Source organism: Eublepharis macularius, chromosome 15, assembly GCF_028583425.1.
Source record: "Eublepharis macularius isolate TG4126 chromosome 15, MPM_Emac_v1.0, whole genome shotgun sequence".
NCBI lineage: Eukaryota > Metazoa > Chordata > Lepidosauria > Squamata > Eublepharidae > Eublepharis > Eublepharis macularius.
Genome location: NC_072804.1, coordinates 13290560 through 13311447, shown reverse-complemented (window position 1 = coordinate 13311447; position 20888 = coordinate 13290560). Strand labels below are relative to the sequence as shown.

Genomic DNA, 20888 nt, shown 5'->3' with positions numbered 1-20888 from the left:
AAGACTAGAGCGCCGAACTGCAGCCCTCACGTCCGGTTTCCGGCGGGGTGCAAGACAGGCACCCCCTCTTCCGCGGCCAGCTCCGGCGCCTGCGCACTCGGGGGCAAGGGGGGGGGTGCCGGTTGCCTTGCGCGTGCGCGTAGTGCTGAGGGGCGATGGCCGGGGGTCGGCGCTCGGGGGTGGCGCTGCTGCTGGACGGGCCCCCCGGCGCCCCCGCCCCTCATTGCCCGCACGGTGAGTCCGCCGCGACCGGGGCGCGGGTCTCCTGCCTCACGGACGCCGGAGGGGTCGGGGCCCAGGCTTCCAAGCCCAGATATGAAAGCCCTGGAAGGGGAGTAGACGGAGATGGGTCGCCGGGTTCGTGTGCGGGCCGCATTAGAAAAGAGCGAGAGTCCAGGAGCACCCAGAAGACGAACGACATTGGTGGTAGGGAGGGAGCTTCCGTGGGCCACGGCTCTCTCCGTCAGATACCGAGAGTCCAGGAGCGCCCTGAGAGGCAGAACTCCCTTCTTCAGACACCTGAGGAGGGGCGCTTCGACTCTCAAAGGCCCGTGCTCTGCTGTTCTAGCGCCGATCAATACAGCTGCGCCCCCCCCCCCCCCCAACGATCACAGTGTAGGTTATGTTGCAGTTTTGGGTTGGAGCTAATAAAGCTTATTTTTCTAGTGTTTTGTGGTAAGTGATATATTACTTACCAGTTCAGTGCTTTCCCTCTATAATACTACCCTAAACTATCCAGCAGAGAAATGGTGTAAACTTAAAATCCAAGCAGATTTCCTGACCTCTAAAAAATATTTTGCAACTGTTCTGTACCTGTAGCTGTACCTTTATATTCTTAATATTGCTCTCTTGAAAGGCAGGAATATTTTTGATGTGAATCTCAAGCATTCTCTGCTATGTGTAGTTAGGGTGTTCACATCTTTCTCTCTTCAATTTGACTTTAAAAAGCATTGAAGTAATCGATTGTCTTTCAGGGCCTGCTCTTCTGTTTGCAAAGATTCGTCAAGGGAAGGAAGAAGGGAGAAGATTTTATGCTTGTTCTGCTTGCAGAGAAAGAAAAGACTGTGGCTTTTTTCAATGGGAAGATGAAAAGGTAAGCAGAAAGGGGTGTCGAGTTAATTGAAAAATCCTAATATATTTAATCCCAGGTAGCATATTTACATCTAATTGATTTAACTTATATAGAAATGATCTCACATCCTGTCTCCAGATCAGTTGTGGGACTCCACAAATTGATTAAAAACTTTGAGTATTACTGACACCATGAAGGCTTGTCTATTACTGTAGTGAAATCCAAGGCCATGATATTTAGGAAAAGGGGAAAAATCTTCAGATGGTATGTAACAGGCCGATCTAAGGAACAAGTTAACCCATTTAAATACCTGGGAATCCATTTTGAAGCATCTCTTACATGGAAAACACGTTTGGACTTAGCAATAAACACTGCCTTGAGAGTAGGGAGGACAATTGCAAAATATTTTTGTACAGCAGGAGGCGAATTTGTGCCCTCGGCCCTAAAGGTATATAATGCCAAGCTTCTAAATCAATTTTTGTATGGTGCATAAATCTGGATTGAGGCTGAATCTAGAGAATGGATTACATCCCGTACGATTTTTTCCGACATTTATTGGCTACTCCCGGATGCGTTTCGGGAATAGCTCTGAGAGCTGAATTGAGCAAAATATCAATGGAAGCTAAGGCATGGATAAAAGTATTTCTTTTTAAAGTAAAGACTTTAAAATCTGAGGGAGGGCCCACTCTACTTGGACTCATTCAGGCAGATAAATATAATAGTCACTGGGATCAACTATTGGGAAAGAAAATGAAATGCCTTGGAATAACTACCAATATGGTCAAGACTACAGAGACCAAAGATATAATAAGGCAAATAAAAATGCGTGTCAGGAAGTTGGACGTTACTCGTACATCTGTTAGGGCACAGAGGGTATGTTCGACTCTTTACTTAGGTATAGCCTTCCCGATGCAACTGCCGAGGTATTTTTACCATCTTATAGTACCAACGCTCAGAAGAGCTTTTACATTGGCAAGAATGAATTCTCTTCCCTCAGCAGTTTTGGAGGGTAGATACAGGAAAGTACCATATGCCAACAGAACATGCAGATGCCAAGATGAAAAAATTGAAACCATTGAACCTACGATTATGGAGTGTCCCCATATTTGATGAGCTGAGGGCTAGCTTGATCTTCCTTCTGCTTGAAAATGTGGAACTACCTAGTGTGAGAGCCCAGGTGACGTGGTTGTTATTGGATACAGATAATTCCACTACCCTTTCTGTGGCAAAATATATAGGGGCAATAATTGAACATCAGAGACATGATACTAAGTAAGGTTCTTCCCATTTTAATTTCTGCTTAAGGCAATAGCCGTAGGAGCAGTGATAGACAGACAGACTGATTTACAGTGTGGAAATTATGCTTTAATACCTCCTGCTGAACTCAACAGGGTCTGGATGGTGTTCTTAATTTATGATGCAAAGAGGCTGCTAGTGAATAGAAACACAAATGGCCTTAATGTTCCTGAAATAATTTGTCCCTGGCATTAAGCAGTTGCATTCATGGGTCATAGTGGCTGCTGGTCGAGGGCCTGAGGCACCCAGGTTCAAATCCCCATTCATCCAAGAAGGTCTCAGCTTCACTAACCTCACATTAGTGGCGTGAGAATAAAATGGGATTTGGGTGGGGAGAAAGTATGTAGGCCATGTTAATCTCCTTGGAGGAAGGAAGAAATAAAAATAGATCAAAGTAGTAGGAGCGTATTGGCTCCTGATATTACTGGACACCGAGATTCTTTTACTGATTTTCTTCATTTATACCCTGCCCGCCTTCCCAAATGGGGCCCAAAGCTGCTTGCATCATTCTACTCTCCTCTCATTTATCCTTGTAACAACCCTGTGAGGTATGTTCGGCTGAGAGGGTGTCCGCCCATTCTAAGATTCACCCAGCCAGCTTCTGTAGCCGAGCAGAGGTTCAAACCTGGGCCTCCCAGATTCTGGTCACAGTCTAACTACTACACTACGCAGTATATTTTTTATTATTTATTAAGTCCCTGCAGGAAAAAAGCTTAGGTATTATAGTGGTAGAAAAACAACAGCCCAAGTACATTCATTCACTATATAATTTTGAAAAACAGAAGTGGAAACAAGAAGAGGCGAGAGGGAATATTTGTTTTTTAAAAAAAGAGCCAAGGAGGCTATATTTATTATTAATTTTCTTTATTCCTCTAGAAATTTTTAGGCTGCCTCTTCAGAGTTCTGCTCAAGATGGCTTGTAATTAAAATCCACAATATTAATACACAATCTGTTAAAACACTAACCAGAGTGTATAAGCAGCATAAAAACTACCTATAAAATAATCAGTTCATTAAAAAACGAACATGATAAAGCCCCTAATTTAAAGCCTTGGTAAACAGATGCATTTTAGCCTGGTGGCTAAAAGAAAGTAAAGTAGGAGCCAGGCAAACTTCAAGGGAGAGGATATTCCAAAGGCAAGGTGCCACCACAGAAAATACCCTGTATAATGCCATTAATACCCATTAGACTTTATAGAGTAACACAAGACCGATCTGAGAGAGATAATAGTGGGATGGCTGGCTAAATGTGTTCAGTTATACTTACTGACAGTGAGATTCAAGTCTAGTGGCACCTTAAAGAACAACAAGATTTCCAGGGTGTACATTCTTGAGAGTCAAGCTGCCTCTCAAAATAAGATACTTACTGCCAGTGCAGTCCTAAGAACGCTTTCCTGGGAGTGTGTGTGCGTTATGTGCCATCAAGTCACCTCTGACCTGTGGCGACCCGGTGAATGAAAGACCTCCCAAACGACCTGTCATTAACAGACTTGCTCAGATCTTGCTCAGATCAGTGGACATGGCTTCTTTTTATTGAGTCCAGCCATCTCACTTTGGGTCTTCGTCTTTTCCTACTGCCTTCCACTTCTCCTAGCACTGTTGACTTTTCCAGAGAACCTTGTCTTCTTGTGATGTGCCCAAAATACAGCCTCAGTTTTGTCATTGTAGCTTGTAGAGAAAATTCAGGCTTGATGTGATTTAGAACTCACTTATTTGTCTTTTTGGCTGTCCATGGTAACCACAAAACTCTTCTCCAGTGCTACATTTCAAATGAATGAATTTTCTTCCTGTCAGCTTCTTGAGAGTAAACACCTTTAAATTGGCCTTAGTAGGATTCTGAGTACACCTGCATAGGATGGCTTTTTAGTCTTTGTTTCTGTAGATAAGAACTTGTAAGGAGCACATTTTGGGATTATTATTTGTTATTTGTTTGCTTGTGATTGGGGGGAGGGGCTGGAACATTTGTTGTGAAAGGAAACTTTAAAACTGTGCTGTGCCTTTGAAAATCTGTTGGTGGAAAGATTTTCACTTTAGATTTAGAGTTTTCTCTTATGTGTCTTTTCAGGTGTCTGAAGCTAGACTTTTAGCACAGGAGAAGTACAACCGAAGTCAGCAGCCCTTTTTCTCTCACGCACAAAATGTGGAAAGGTATGGTTTCCAAACAGTGCACATGTTATGGGTTTTAATAGATCAGTATTCCTTTATTAAAATGCTTATGTACTGAATTGATAGGGGGGCGCTGAGCCCCCATAATGAATTGGTGTTGTGTGCAGGATCATGGACAGTTTGCTAGAAATCTTGAGGACTTTAAACATCCTGAAGGGGTGTATGTCTCTCCGCCGTGACCTGCCAGCCACAGTTGATACAGTGAAGGAACTAGAGACCCCTTGGCCGTCTTTAGGGTCAATATTTAATCAGTTCAGTCCACTCTCCGGGGAAGAGATTGACAGGACCCTGCAATCTGTTAGGCCCACCACGTGCCCACTGGACCCTTGCCCATCGTGGCTGGTAAAGGCCAGTGCCGATGGTCTACGGTCCTCGCTGGAGGCCATTGTTAACACATCCTTGGGCACTGGGGTTTTCCCCGGGCCACTAAAGGAAGCCGTGGTGAGACCGCTCCTGAAGAGACCATCACTGGACCCCACTGACCTGGTCAATTATCGCCCAGTCGCGAACCTCCCGTTTCTGGGAAAGGTGATTGAGCAGGCGGCGGCGGGACAGATACAGGGTTTTCTGAATGATGTCTTGGCCCTAGATCCTTTTCAGTCTGGGTTCCGGCCAGGACATGGGACAGAAACGCTGCTGGTCGCCCTCACAGACGACCTTCGCAGACATCTGGACCGAGGTGGTTCAGCGCTGCTGATATTACTGGATTTGTCAGCAGCATTTGACACAGTCGATTATGATCTTCTGACTCACCGCCTCGCCGATGTGGGGATACGAGGGACTGCCTTACAGTGGCTTGTCTCTTTTCTCCACAGTCGGGGACAGAGGGTGGCGCTTGGGGAGAAATTGTCACCCCGTCACCCATTGGTGTGTGGGGTCCCACAGGGAGCAATATGCTCCCGTTTACTGTTTAACATCTACATGTGCCCCCTTGCCCAGCTGGTGCGAAGTTTTGGGCTTGGGTGTCATCAATATGCAGATGACACCCAGCTGTATCTGATGATGGACGGCCAGCCCGGCTCAGCCCCAGATGTCCTGGAACATGCATTTGCAGCCGTGACTGGTTGGTTGAAGCAGAGTCAGCTGAAACTGAACCCAACAAAGACGGAAGTCCTATACTTGAGCCATGGGGGACTGGATTCGGGACTCCAGCTCCCAACCCTCGATGGGGCACAGCTTGTGCCTGTTCCAAGGGTTAAGAGCCTGGGGCTGATCCTAGATGCCTCCCTGAAAACGGAGGCACAGGTCACAGCGGTTCTCAGGTCTTCTTTTTTCCACCTGCGGCAGACCAGACAACTTGTCCCTTACCTGTCTACCTGTGACTTAACTACAGTGATCCAGGCAACGGTCATCTCTAGGTTGGATTACTGTAACTTGCTCTACGTGGGCCTACCCTTGTGCCTGACCCGAAGATTACAGCTGGTGCAAAATGCAGCGGCGCGCATCATTATGAAAGCACCAAATAGGGCGCATATTACACCAGTATTGCGCGAGCTGCATTAGTTGCCAGTGGAGTATCGGATCAGGTTCAGGGTTTTGGTGTTGACCTATAAGGCCCTGTGTGGACTGGGGCCAGCATACCTGAGGGACCGTCTCTCCCCGTATATTCCCCAGAGGACTCTCCGATCAGGAGAAAAGAAATTGCTATCAGTTCCTGGCTCCAAGGAGGCCCGCCTGGCCTCGACTAGAGCAAGAGCTTTCTCAGTCCTGGCTCCTACCTGGTGGAACACTCTGTCTACCGAGACCAGGGCCCGGCAGGATCTACTATCTTTCCGCTGGGCCTGTAAGACAGAGTTGTTCCGCCAGGCTTATGGCTGAGGCTGGGCCTCCACTGGCTGGAGGATATAACATCTACTCCCCTCCCTATGAGAGCTGCCCACCACTGTTCTGAAGCTGCTGCCATGTTCAATTGCACTGTTGCACTTTCTGGAATCAACGATATTGCCGCCACCAAGAAAAGAGTGCTGCTATTTTTAATATCTTTATACAATGTTTTTAATGTTTTATGTTTAATGTTTAATGAAATGTTTTAAATGTTTTAATGTTTTTATCTGCCCTGAGCCTGCTTGTGGGGAGGGCAGAATATAAATACAATAAAATAGAAATAAAATAAAATAAATGTCATCGCAGAAAGAACAAAGAAGCCCATGGCACCTTTAAAGATTAATCGGTTAAAATACCTGTACTTCATCTTTCCGCTTGGCCCAAGGTAGCTTAGAGTGGATTAATTTTGACCTGTTGTAGAATCAACTTTTATGCCCTGTTTCATTTATTTATTTAAAATATTTAGATCCCACTTTTCTCCTGAAAAACTCAAAGCACCTTACACAAATTTAAAAATAACTACTATATCAGGTGTATGGTGGCCTAGAGGGAGCTGGATCTAGCCCACAGGGCAAGTCCATCTGCCCCCTTGTGGCCCTCATCAGATTTTGATAATGTAGAAAGTTTCCTCACAGGTTCACTTACAAGGAAAAGAAAATTTGCTTTTAAACATTATAAGGGGTCAGAGATCCCACACTTCAATACTACATTGCTCTTTGGCTTTTAAATGTATTAATACCATAGCTATGCCCAAGTGTCACTGATCCATAATTATTCCAGATTGTGCTGCCGTTATTGTACTGGGACTCAATTTCTGTGGAGGATAAATGTCTGGCAACTCAGTAAGAGGTCAGGGTAACTCCCCGAATACAGAAGTGCATAAATATATATGTTGTGATAAATGTCATAAACTTGATGAACACTGACTTCTGATACTTCTTAAGATTTTGAGAGATCCAGAGGGTATCAGTAAACTCTGATGTGTCTCAAAGGCTTCTGCAAACTTCCAAGCACCATCTTTATTTCTGGCAAAGGACAGCTTCCATACCATGTTTGTAGATTTCACATGCAGTCCTTATGAGGCAAGCCATTATAACAGTGTAGCTGCAAAGATGAATTCTGATAATCTGTTAATTGCCAAGCAGGATGATTATTACCAGTCCTGTTTAAATCAAAACACAGCAGTAGTCAATGGATGTTATAATAATAATAATAATAATAATAATAATAATAATAATAATAATAATAATAATAATAATAATAATAAGGTTTGCTCAACTTTCTCACCTTCATGTGAAAGATAGTCCTCCAGCTGTATTTTGGTAAACGTCATATTAATTATGTCTGGCTGAAATAAATACATTAGAACCAGCCTTTTCAGATCAGGAGTTTCTGATGTGACCCTTCCCCCCACCCCCAAACAAATGCCCTATTCCTGACTATGGCGTATCAGATGGAATACTGGTTTGTGTGTTCTGTTTAGAAGAATCTTCTGTTGATTTTTTATGGCTGTGATACCATGAATATTACTGTGTTTGTTTTTTATTGATGGAAGCTTTTACACTACTTGAATTTGTCTAAGACACCTTGAGCTCCCTTTAGTGGGGAAAGGGTGACCTTGGGTCAGTCACAGCTCTTCCAGAGCTCTCTCAGCCCCACCTACCTCACAGGGTGATTGTTGTTGTGGGGATAATTAATAACATACTTTGTAAACTGCTCTGAGTGGGTGTTAAGTTGTCCTGAAGGACGGTATATAAATCGAATGTTAGTATGTTATTAAGGTGGCCTAGAAATAGTTAAATAATGGGGCAAAATCTAGCCAAAGTTCGTCTTTCATACGCTGTTAAATTTAGTGTTTGAGAGTTAAATTATATTTTGAACTCTGAAATTAAATAATGAGGCCTAAGAGATGATGGGTTGTCTTTGGGGTGGGAGGTAGATGTAGTTGCTATTTGTTGTTTATCAGTGTTCACAGCACTTCATAGTAAGTCAAGTGGACCTCGGGTCTCTGCCCTAAAGTACATACAATCTAGATGCATGGGGGCGGGGGTGAGTGTGTGTATGAGAGACAGATGCCCCAAAGGCCAGGAGTGAGAGACCAAACGCAAGCAAGGGTTGCACCTGTGACAATTGCCTGATTTGCTTTATACTGTAAGGTACAAGGAGTTTGTCATCTTGCCATTATTGGAAAGGAAATTTTGTCAAGAATGCCAACAGCTCCTCCTTCCACCTGAATGGAGCCGACATTCTGGCCATCAGGTACTTAGCAAAGTCTCGTTTGCCCAGCTGAGAAGACCCAGCCAGCTCCTCAGTCCCCTGGAGAACAAGAAGACCAACGCGCAGTACCTGTTTGCTGAGCGAAGTTGCCAGTTCCTGCTGGACCTCATTGTTGCACATGGATTCAAGAGAGTGCTTTGTGTCGGCACCCCAAGGTCTGTCATAAAGTGTGTTCGTTCACTCCTGAGAACTGGCCCTGGTGATGGGAATCAGTGTGTGTGAGGGGGTGCACCCTAAAAAAAGGCTACTGTGAACCCCAAAATTTGATACATCAATAGAAGTTCACTAATACAACCGAAGACCCTATCCGTTATCTCTCAATTTGATGTCAGATATTAACAAAAGTTAGGTTGGCTTAAGCCTCTAGCTAATGTGTCAGATAAAGGGGAATTCTTTAATGTGGGGCTGTGTTCTGTTCTGCTGCCAGTCAGAGACGACAATACTGGACAAGATGGACAGATAATCATAAGGGCGCTTCAAATGGTCCTTTGTAAGGTGGAGTTAACAGAGTGTCTTTGCGCTCTCCACAAAGCGGCTGTCTTGCCTCATGATGACATACCTCCTTGAGTGCCTTAGAAGAAGGAAATAATAAATAAAGGGTGCAAGCCAAAGTATGTCTACTCAGAAGTAAGTCCCATTTTATTCAATGGAGCTCTCTCCCAAGAAGGTGTACCTAGAGTTGCAGCTAAATTTACCAACAGTTTTGGAATTCCTATCCAAATGTATATCCAAGTGTGGGGAGGGGCCGCTGTTCAGTGGTAGAACATCTGCTTGGCCCGTGGAAGGTCTCAGGTTCAATCCCCGGCATCTCTATTTACGAGATCTGGCAGCAGGTGATGGGAAAGGCCCCTCTGCTTGAGAGAGCCCTGGAGAGCTGCTGCTTGTCTGTCCTTGGTGGACCGATGGTCTGATTCTGTATAATATATATGATATGCTATAATGTAGTATAATGTACGTGTGTGTTCTTGTGTACAATGAAAAAATGGCAGTTTAATAATGATTTATTTGGTGTGAAGTGATAAAGGAAGATGCCTCTAGGCATGTGCTGAGTGAAGCTTGTCCCAGCATGCATGCATATTAGAGAAGGGACTCTAGAACAGATGGCACACACTCACCAAGTTGGATACCAGCCTCATCTTTTCCCTGGCATGCTAGTTTCCTGTGTACATGGAATCTTCCTTTATATGGGGGCTTCTTCAAACGTATCGGCCCCCGTGTGTAGTCTGAAGAAGTACCGTCCCATCAGGAAGTGCTAGTCTCCTCCACCAATGAGGCAAATCCCTGCAATAAAGTTGACTTTAGATGGAACGGCACCTGCCTTCCTTTTCCATTCTGCGTGTGAACTTGAGAGAGAGAGGCTGGTATTCTTCGCCTCTAAACCTACATAGTTCTACCCACATTTTCGTAGCACACCTCGGAGCAGACGGCTGTCCGCAGACATAGGCAATCGTGAGACCTTGAGGGCCTCCATGCTTTTACTTAGGACTGCTCCTCTTATAATGGCTTGGCTCCCACAGAGGTTTTTTGCAAGCGGGGGGATTCTCGCCACTTCCTCTGCTCTGCTGCAGACCTCCCACCTTCCCCCTGATGAGCCCTCATAGCGTCTCCTGGCCTGAGGGAGCAGCCTTTTAGGAGGCATTTGGGGCTTCTGTGGGAGCGGAGATGCAAGCAAGATACGCTCCATGGGCAGGAATCCTTTCCATCGCTGGGATTGTCCCATGGGATAGTACCCAACAAGCTTCCTTCCTGGGTTGGGTAGTATTTCAGTAGCTTGTGTGTATACTGTAACCAGGACACTGAGCAGGGAACTGTTCATGTGGCACTCAGCCCTGAAAAAGATCCTTTTGTATATTATTCATTGCCATTGACTAAAGCTCTTGTGTTGTACACTGAAATGGATTTGTGTTGATTTTTTTCAGACTTCATGAACTGATCAAACTCCAAGCATCACAGGAACAGGAGAATCCCATTAGAAGCCTTTTGCTAGATATTGATTTCAGGTAGGACATTCGTGAGAGGTAGATGCTGCCTTCCTTTTACTGCAGCAGTTCCTGCCATTAATCAGCTTCTTCTCTTCCCTCTGCTCCGCAGCCACCATTGTCATCACATGCCCAGGTTTATTTAGATGCCACCTTTTTGACCAACCACGACAACGCAAGGTCGTTTAATTGCTAGAGGAATGCAGTAGGGTCTGGGCGGCTCAAGTTCATTTCCTGCTCTACCCTGGAAGCTCTCTAGGTTACCTTGGGCCAGTGACACACACTCAGCCAAACCTACCTCACAGGGTTGTTGTGAAGATAAAATGGAGGAGAGGAGAATGATGTAATCTGCTTTAAATCCCCATTGGGGAGAAGGGCCCCCACTCTCCCTGCTTTCCGCAAACGATGCAAAACCTAAGGCTTTTTATTCAGATAGGAGAGATGGATTGTAGGGAGGGGGGTCTCAGATGATTCCCTAATGAGTTAGGAACCAGAGACCTCACCACTATGTTGTATTGGACTCCTACTAATGCTGCGTCTTTGTGAACATGTATCTATTTACCCTAGGGCATTGTTCATGGAAATGTTCCTGACATTGACGGTACTAGCCTCACACTGTGTAATCTGCCTTGAGTCTCAGTGAGAAAGGCAGACTATAAATGACATAAATAAAATAAATCAGAAAACAGACAAGATACTACTATAATACAGCTATACAACTTTCTCTCAATATAATACCCTCCATGTGAAATGAACTGCAAAATACCCACCTACCAATAATGGCTTTGCATTTCCTGTGGATGGCCTCGGGCCCTCTGTGCCTCTTCAGGAAAGGCGTTCCATTACCCAGGAGCTTCTTGTGGGGGAAACAGCCCAGCACGGTGACCCAACGGAGAACTTGATAAAGAGGCCATTTCAGGAGGCCGGTGATCTGGGAGGATCTGGGGTGATAAACAGGCTCATAACAAGTAAAAATTTAGGATGTAAAAACAGCACTCCAGACAGGGCAACTTTAGTTAGGTATATTTATGACAGAAACACATCCAGTACGGCTCTTGGGTATGCATTCCGAGAGGCCCTGGGGCCTGAAGGCTATCCGCTAATAATGCGGAGTGCCACATTTTTACAGACCTGGGAAGAAGTTTGGGATTTGAACCTTAACGCACGGTGAGCAGTTTAAATCAACTCTCCTCCACTGGTTGTCGGAAGCCACTAGAAGCGGGAAGACGGGATTACCTAAAATCTCCAATAGCTCCCATTCCCCCCCCCGCCCCGAATTCTGAATGCCCTCTGATCTAGAGATCACCTGGGAGGGGGTGTGGGTGTGTATGGGCTTAAACTGGAGTAACTTTGCTTAGGATTGCATTGAGTTTTCTTCTGGTTCAGAATCCGCTCTGTTTTTAAGCGTCCTCATTGTATGACCAAAATCTGTGATGATTCTGTTATGTAGATAAACAGGGAAGGCCAGAAATTTTCAAAAATCAGTCTTCTGTGTCAAATGGCCAGATTTGTTTTTAAGTGGGGGGATTTTTTGGAAGAAACTTGTGGTTATTGGGGCTGCTCCCTAAACTGTTTTGTAGCCTGTCAAAATTTTTAGTAATGTATAGTACACTTACGGCAGCCCCAGAAATTCTTGAACATTCCATCCATTGAGTGAACACCATTTCTGAAACGTGCATGAAAGAAGGGAAGGCTGTTGCGGGATGAAAACTCCTCACAGGAGCTGCTCGGTGGAGCAGGCTGAGGGTTGGGAGAGGACCGAGGTGGTAAGGAAACTCAAGAGGAGGGTGGGTCAAGGAGAACGAGGTGGCTGAAGGAAGGTTAGTAGGCAGTAGACTAGGAAGCAAGAAGAGGGAAGCAGAGGATAAAGGGTTGAATCAATGAGAACATCGCGAATGGAAGCCGTTGCTTGACCTGAACTCCCCAGCCATATCGACTTGAGCTGATCAACCAGTTCTTTGTGCGGCAGGCTTTCTGGTAATGGGAGTAATTTCTTCACAGGTACTCTCAGTTTTGTACAGAGGAGGAATTTTGCCACTACAACATGTTTAACCATTATTTCTTCGGTGGAGAGGTAAGGGACAGCCAAGGTCTAAGCCACGGTTACCTGAGTTCTGTCTTGGGGAGATGTGGTGCTCTGAACATACTGTTTTGTTTGGTGTTCTCTCACCAACTTTTATTAGCCCTTCTCTCTGTTTATATATTTTAATGTGTTTGCATTATATTTTATTCAATCATTTTAAACATTTTTGTATATTTGTATTTGAAATGCTTTCTAATGTTTGAAACGTTTTAATGGCAACCCTAAGCAAGTAAAAATGGGCATGAACCCAGATTGTTGCCCTTCCATTCTGTTACACAGAATTGTGATTAAAAACTAATTCCAGCTATCCTATGAGATACAAGTGAAGACGTGTGCATTGACTGGGGTTAGCTCCCCTCCTCCACTGCCTCTGGGGCTCTAAACCTTTCATGTAGCGGGAGCTAACGCCACTAAGCCCACACACCTGCCTTCCTGCATCCTGGGCGACGGGGGTTAGATTTTAACCACAATTCTCTGTGTGAGGAGGGGGAGTGGAGGGAGGCACATGAGAATGCTTAGCAGCAAGCTGTCTTCATGCACATTTTTATTGAGCCATGGCTAAGTCTGACATCTGATTGCAGCCTGAGTTTGAAATGGACCCTGTGATCTTTTACAGGCTGCCCGTGATGTATGTCAGAAATTCTTGCAGCAGCACAAAGACAAAAGGATCGTCATGGTGGCTGATCCTCCATTTGGAGGCTTAGTGGAAGCTCTGGCGTTTACTTTCAAACAGCTGGTTGCAATGTGGAAACAAACAGGCTGTGCAGGTAATTATTGGGGCAGCAATTAGCAAAGCGAGTTTTTCAGAGGATGATCTGGTTTTAAGCAATGATTGCAACTCTGACTCCAGATACTTTTAAAATATTTCTAACAGACTGTATCAGTACTGTGAATTTTAACTCCGTAGACTGATCATCTAAAGCTTTAATTAAAGGCTGAATGTGGGGGGGGGGGTGAGGCTAGCTTCCATTACCAAACTTCTTGTGAGGTTGTATGCTATTAGGCTGCTTGTAGATTTTTATTATCCATTTGTCCTGAAGGTTTCAAAAAGCAAATCTCTCTGTCTGACTCTTACTCTCTATATATGTCTTTTATTTAATAGATGCTGCCAGCAAAGAGTTACCCATATTTTGGATATTTCCATATTTTTTTGAATCACGCATTCTTGAATTTTTCCCAAGTTTTAGGATGCTGGATTATCAGGTAAAAGTATAGTGAACTAGAAAATATAATACAAGTTTTGCCACAGACTTTTGGGAGTCTATTCCTTTGAGTTAAATAAACAATGGCATTAATTTTTTTTCTGTTCTGATAATGGTTCTGGTTCTTAATTTTTTTTTGTATCATCTGGTGAGTCAGACAGTCTTGTACACCTAAGTTCTTTGGGTTTCCTAATGATAATTTCTCATGCTGCAGTGAGAGATGCTGTGGAAGTCTATTCTCCCCAAACACACACAAACTTTCTGGAGTAGCAGTTTGGGAAATCCAAGGATCTTCACAGTAGGAGGCTGTATTACTCCAATCCATTGATTTGAATATAGGCTTTGGGCCTCTCTTACCCTGATCTGTGTGTAAAAGTAGGCAAATGTGTGCCACAATGTAATTATAGACCTTAGGGATAGAGACCAGTGTATGGAAAGTAGGACTTGTCTACAAATAGTGCCTATAAATGGCAGATGTATGTGGTGGTATTCCAGTAAAATGAACAAAACAGAATTATTCAGGAACATATTGAGGGAGCAAAGTTGTGGTGCAATGGTTCAGCTCAGAAGGTGGCTTCTGTTGGGGATAGTTTTCATACACCGATTGTCTTGTTGCCTTTTAAGCAACAGACTTCCTTGGAAGGTGGTGCGCCCTCCTTCCTTGGAGATGCTTAAGAAGAGGCTAGATGGCCACCTGACGGCATGATGGTTCTATGACTCAGTATGAATGTATGCAGATCAGGAGAGGGGGGCCATGAAGGGATGAGCCAGTGCCAAGCTCTCGTGGTGCTTTCTTACATGCCCAGGGTAATGACAATCACCACTTTGGGGTCAGGAAGGCATTTTCCTCCAGGCCAGATTGGCCGGGGTCCTGGAGGATTTTGGCCTTCCTCTGGTCATAGAGCAGGGATCACTGGGGCAGGGGGAAGATAGCTGTGAATTTCCTGCATTGTGCAGGGGCTGGACTAGATCACCCTGGGGGTCCCTTCCAGCTCTATGTTTCTAAGATACGTTTGCTTGCTGGGTTTTTTCTGGTTCTTTAATCCTAGCCCCACTGCATTATTTTGTTTTACTAGGAATCTTTGCTGTTAAACTCAAATTTTGTTATATTTCATAATTAGCTTCCTGATGGACAGAATAATTGTCATCATACTTGTAATCTACCTTGAATCCTAGTGAAAAAGGAAATAATAGTAATAATAATAATATTCCCCCCCCCCTCCCATTCTGTGTTTTTATTTTCTAGGTGGACTATGATAACCATGCCCTGTATAAGCACGGGAAGACAGGCCGGAAACAGTCCCCTGTTCGTATTTTTACTAATCTTTCACCTCATTTGATAGTGCTTCCTGTGGAAGAAGGATACCGGTAAGTGTTTTGTTCCTCTATCTATAGCTAAAGATATTTTGTTAAAAGAGTGATTTTAAAAATACTGATTACTCAAATTTAACAGTGTCTAGTGAAATATTTCTTGTATCAGAGTGATTATCTCAATTCCTGTCTTGTCTGCCAGGTTTTGCTGCATCTGTCAGCGATATGTGAGTTCAGAGAACCAGCACTGTGAAATCTGCAATTCATGCACATCCAAAGTAAGTGTGCCTTGGAAACAAGTTTGGCACAAATGTCATCTAGAGTGAGTGAGTGGCTGTCAAGATTGGGGTGGAGGAGAGGCAGCCCCATAATGGGAAGCCTCGGCTGCAGTCTTGTACATGGTCTGGAACTTGTTTCTGAGAGTTAAGGACCACAGACTTCGCCACTGCGTTGCCTTACCTGTTGCTTTAAATATATGCTCCTATGAGCTACCTGTGCTTCATGTGGTCTAATGTCAGTCCTAGAATGGCTTATGTTCCGTTTCAGCACTTCTTCAACTCTGGATTGGATTCTTGCTAATGCTAGGTCTTTGTGAACTTGTGTTTCTTTACCCTATGGCATTGTTTATGGAAATGTCTTTGAAATTGACTGTACTAATCTCACACTGTGTAATCCACCTTGAGTCTCAGTAAGAAAGGCGGACTAGAAATGACATAAAAAAATAAAAAAAATATGGACAGGTATGGGCTATAAACTTTCCATTGTCTCTGGGCCTGGCTCAGAGACCTGGTGATGACCTTACTCTGGTCCAAGTCCAAGTCACTCTGGTCCGGGTGAATATATTGTTTATTGTTTATTTATTGCTTTTCCGGCCGAAGCCATAAGCCATACAAACACCAACAAAATATGAACTGTACACTTGAACAGACCCAATTCACACAGACATAACTCGTCATTATCACTTTAAACTATCTAAGCTCATGAAGATTTTGTTTCTTTATCACCGTGGCTAAAAAGGAAGCCACTATAGCAGAGGTTTGATTGTCAGGAAAGTTATCAGACAGTAGCACTGAGATTGCCCAAGGAAGGAAGGGAAGCTTTTCTTTTAACATAATAGGAATAATAACTCTCTCTCTTTCCTTACTCCACTTAGGGCAAAAAACTATTATATGATCCAAGGTCTCTAACTTTACTTGTCCACAGTCACAAACTCGTCCAGAGAAACGACCAGAAAGCACTTTAGAGGGGAAGGAGTTAAGTCTAGCCAATGTGAAGGCTCTGCGTTGAGCTGGAATCTTTAAAGAATAGCAATAAGATGGAATAGCCTCTGGGGGTGAAAGTCCCAGGGATAAGCCCGAACATGTACGTCTGGCTCTCTGGAGAGTACTGCTGTAATCGAGATCCTTTAGTTTTAATTTTATAACTCTTAGGGCCTCATTTGTCTGTAAGGATGTTATATCAATATCCAGAATTTTTCGTTTCTGGTTAATTAAATTAGTTCGGCTACTCTTATAGGTATCCTGCGGGATCAAGTGTGCAAAACCTACTTTCCCTGAATTGTCCTTGTAAATTTCCTTGTTCAAGAACAACTTAAAGGCTGTAATCCATGCTCTCTTCTCAATTGAGGGTTGGGTGAATTCCACCCTAAGTGCAGTACCTGCTACGCATCTCGGGACTGCCGCTATCTCCCTCAAAAATGTGTGTAGAGGGGTGTCCAGGTTGTCGGATACACCTTCAATCCACACTCCACACCCATAAAGTATCTGTGGGATAACCTTAGCATTAAAAATCCTAATGGCTGCTGGTATATGTTTTGCTCCTTTGGAGTAAAAGAATTTTTTAATTGCCATTGATGAAATGTTTGCGGCCTTCAGAGCAGCCTGGATATGTGGTTTCCATGACAGATTGTAATTAAAAGTGATACCAAGATAACTAAAGGAGGGGACTCTCTCCAAAGCCCCTCCCAGTACTCTTATCGATTTGGGGCCGTTATGGAAAGACCTGGAAAATCTCAGGACTTTTGATTATAGTGAAAAGTAGATCATGGATGACCCTTCAGATAACCCTGTTGTTTAAAATCTGTACCTAACTTCTTCTTTCAAATAGGATGGGAGGCGGTGGAGGCACTGTCTTCTTTGCAAAATGTGTGTAAAACCTTGTAAGTATTTTCTTTTTTTTAAAAAAAATCACATTTTTATTCAGTTAAAAAAAGCCAAGTGTGAACTGCCAAACAAACCTTCTCTGTTCCCAGTGCAGAGAGACGACAACAGCCTGCTTAAGAACAGGCCTCAAAGCAGCCTTTGCAAACGATGGAACGGCAGCTTTAAAATATTTTAAGAAAATACTGATTTGATAGGAGAAATTGGCCAAAAGGCTGAGAGATTGCTTCCATGCAGCCTGTGTTTAATATCAGAATGGACTAAAGATGGTTTTATTATAACAACAACAACATATGATTTATATACCGCCCTTCAGGACAACTTAGCACCCACTCAGAGTGGTTTGCAAAGTGTGTTATCCTCAAAACAATCACCCTGTGAGGTGGGTGGGGCTGAGAGAGCTCTGAGAGAGCTGTGAGTGGCCCAAGGTCACCCAGCTGAGTGGGAAATCAAACCCAGTTCTCCGGATTAGAGTCCTGCTGCTCTTAACCACTACACCAAACTGGCTCTCTTTTGAAAGGCCTTTTTCAGTCACTCCCCTCATGTTTGGAATTCTCTTGAGGTGTTTTGTTTTCGTGATTGCCCTTGTCAGGCCTCCGATCTTTTCCTTTGCAGCTTGGGTTCACTGTTGCATTTGTGATCGCTGTGCACTTCCAAGTCACCCTTGTAAGAACGCCGATGCCAGATGTTTCATTTGTGGAGCAGCAGACCACAAGCGCACTGCCTGCCCTGATCTGCACACAGCTACAAGAGTTTGCCGGTAGGTCAGTTGTGTGCAAGTTCTTTGTGCAAAACTGAGATGCTTTGTGCATTTCTTTAAAATATGTTTGTATCCTATTTTAGTATCCCATGGAATCTTAATGTGGTTTCCACACTGAGTGGACATGACACCAATATTTATTGTGTTTTTCCACTCCTAGGATAAAAACTGCATGTTAATCCCTTGTATATATCAATGCCTCAGACAAGGAGTATTTCATTTTCATTGGAGCTACAAAGGAAAAACTCAGCAGTTCGTAACTTGACAGTATAATTAAAGCATAATCCATAGTGGCCAATTACATGTCCAACAAGGATTAAGATCTGTATTGTGCTGCTGTTTCTGCTTTTTAATAAGGAACCAGTGCAGTTTATTAAGAACATAAGAACATAAGCAAAGCCATGTTGGATCAGGCCAGTGGCCCATCCAGTCCAACATTCTCACACACACTGGCTAGAAATCCAGTGCCATCTAAAGGACTGTCAGTGAGGCCAGGACACCAGAAGCCCTCCCACTGCCTTCCTTCCAGCACCAAGACAACAGAGCACCACCTCCCCACAAAGAGAATACCATCTATCTCCTGTGGCTAATAGCCACTGATGGACCTCTGCTCCATATATTTGTCCAGTCCCCTCTTGAAGCTGGCAATGCTTGTAGCTGCCACCACCTCCTGTGGCAACGAATTCCATGTGTTTATCACCCTTTGTGTAAAGTAGTATTTTCTTCTATCTGTTCTAACCCGACTGCTCAATAATTTCATAGAGTGCCCACGAGTTCTTGTATTGTGAGAAAGGGAGAAAAACACATCTTTCTCTACCTTCTCTAACCCGTGCATTATCTTGTAAACCTCTATCATGTCTCCCCTCAGTCGTCTTTTCTCCAGGCTAAAGAGCCCCAAGCGCCTCAATCTTTCCTCATAGGGAAAGTGTTCCAACCCTTTAATCATTTTAGTTGCCCTTCTCTGTACTTTTTCCAGTGCTATGATATCTTTTTTAAGGTGTGGCGACCAGAACTGTACACAGTACTCCAAATGAGGCCTCACCATCGATTTATACAGAGGCATTATGATACCGGCTGATTTGTTTTCAATCCCTTTCCTAATAACCCCTAGCATAGCATTAGCTTTTTTTATGGCAGTCGCACACTGTGCTGACGTTTTTAGTGAGTTATCTATCATGACTCCAAGATCTCTCTCTTGGTCAGTCTCCGCCAGTTCAGACCCCATCAACTTGTATTTATATTTTGGATTTTTGGTTCCAATGTGCATTACTTTGCACTTGGCTACATTGAACCTCATTTGCCACATGGATGCCCACTCTTCTAGCCTCGACAGATCCCTTTGGAGTGCCTCACAATCCTCTCTGGCTTTCACCACCCTGAACAATTTCGTGTCATCTGCAAATTTAGCCACTTCACTGCTTAATCCCAATTCCAAATCATTAATAAACAAGTTAAAAAGCATTGGACCCAATACCGACCCCTGTGGGGGGTCGGTATTACAGACATCAAAAGGCATCTTGTGGTGCCTTAAAACTAACATTTATCTATAGCATCAGGTTCTACACACCTAGAACCCATATGAAGTGGGGCTCTAGACTTCAGTAGCAGCGCAATCCTGTGCAGAGTTACTCCACGCTAAGCCTGTTGATTTCACTGTAAATCTGTTGGTCTTTAACATACTTGGTTGTGTGTGTTGCTGTACAAATCTAACATGGCAGTCCTTTGGCAATAAACTGCATTTTCGTAATGCATGTTCATTGCACTGCTGAGATCCACTCTACAGAAATCACGTATCATACTTTTTGCATTTGTGTGCCCTAAGCACACAAATTGCATCGAAGTGGAATACAACATAGGTTCCACTCATCTCTGCTAAATGGAACAGAGAAGATGGAAGCTCCACCCTCCGTCTGTTACAGAATTTCCTGTTAAAGAGCACTTACTGAGCAAACTGTGATTCCACCCTTGGAGGTGCTCTTTTTAGATCACCCTTTGTGCTTCTGGAAAGCATTCTCCTTCAGCTTCTGGAGTCATTTACAACTGTAAATACATTTCATATTTTAATGTTATGTGTTAGCAAGTGCAGTAGTCAGTGTTGTTTTGTTTTGCAGAGGTGGACAGAAGCTAAAGCAAAAGAAAAAAATAGTCAAAGCAAGTGTTGTGAAAAATAGCAAGAAAGCTAAGACTGCAAAACGAAGAAAGAAGAAAGGAAAAAAGGCTTCTTGGTTAAAATAATTTTTTTGGAACTCTTCATCATATTTACCCAAGGTCTCCAAATACACATCCAAACTCTACCTGAGTTGATCCTGCATTTTGCATCACTAAATGAGAATGTCACCAAATTTAGGATCAGTAAAACGGATCAGCTGGACATCTTTTTTGAAGGGCTGAAGCATTGATCGATATTCCTCTATTCACCATAGGACAGATTTGCTGTTAAGAATGCAGAACCATTTAATTGAATAGTACTTTATAAATGTAAAATGGCTTTTTAGTTTCTTCTGTGTTTTTTCATCTTTGGGGGATTTGAAGAATGTCCCCACAGCATGCTAAAATCCATTGTAAAGCAGCTAGGAAGCCAGTAGTTGGATGTAGAGATACAAGAATGGTAAACCTATATGATCTCTTCATTGTATAACATGAGCTTCACAGGAGCTTCATGTTCTGCGTCACAAAAATGGGAAGCACAAATACTGGATGGGGAATACACTTCTGGGCAGTAGTATATGTGAAAGGGATCTTGGGGTAAGAGTGGACTG

General features: G+C 43.7%; 1 protein-coding gene across 1 annotated transcript; it reads left to right on the top strand.

The window, feature by feature from the left end:
• The first annotated feature begins 118 nt into the window (after positions 1 to 118).
• ZCCHC4 (zinc finger CCHC-type containing 4) lies at positions 119 to 20623 on the top strand. The gene is made up of 13 exons (XM_054999871.1): positions 119 to 234; positions 975 to 1093; positions 4434 to 4516; positions 8515 to 8790; positions 10555 to 10635; positions 12616 to 12688; positions 13314 to 13464; positions 13800 to 13900; positions 15146 to 15267; positions 15413 to 15488; positions 17317 to 17368; positions 17985 to 18129; positions 20241 to 20623. Exons 1-13 carry the CDS (start codon positions 156 to 158, stop codon positions 20362 to 20364), a joined length of 1482 nt encoding a protein of 493 aa, XP_054855846.1. The 5' UTR covers positions 119 to 155; the 3' UTR covers positions 20365 to 20623.
• The last annotated feature ends 265 nt before the right edge of the window (positions 20624 to 20888 follow it).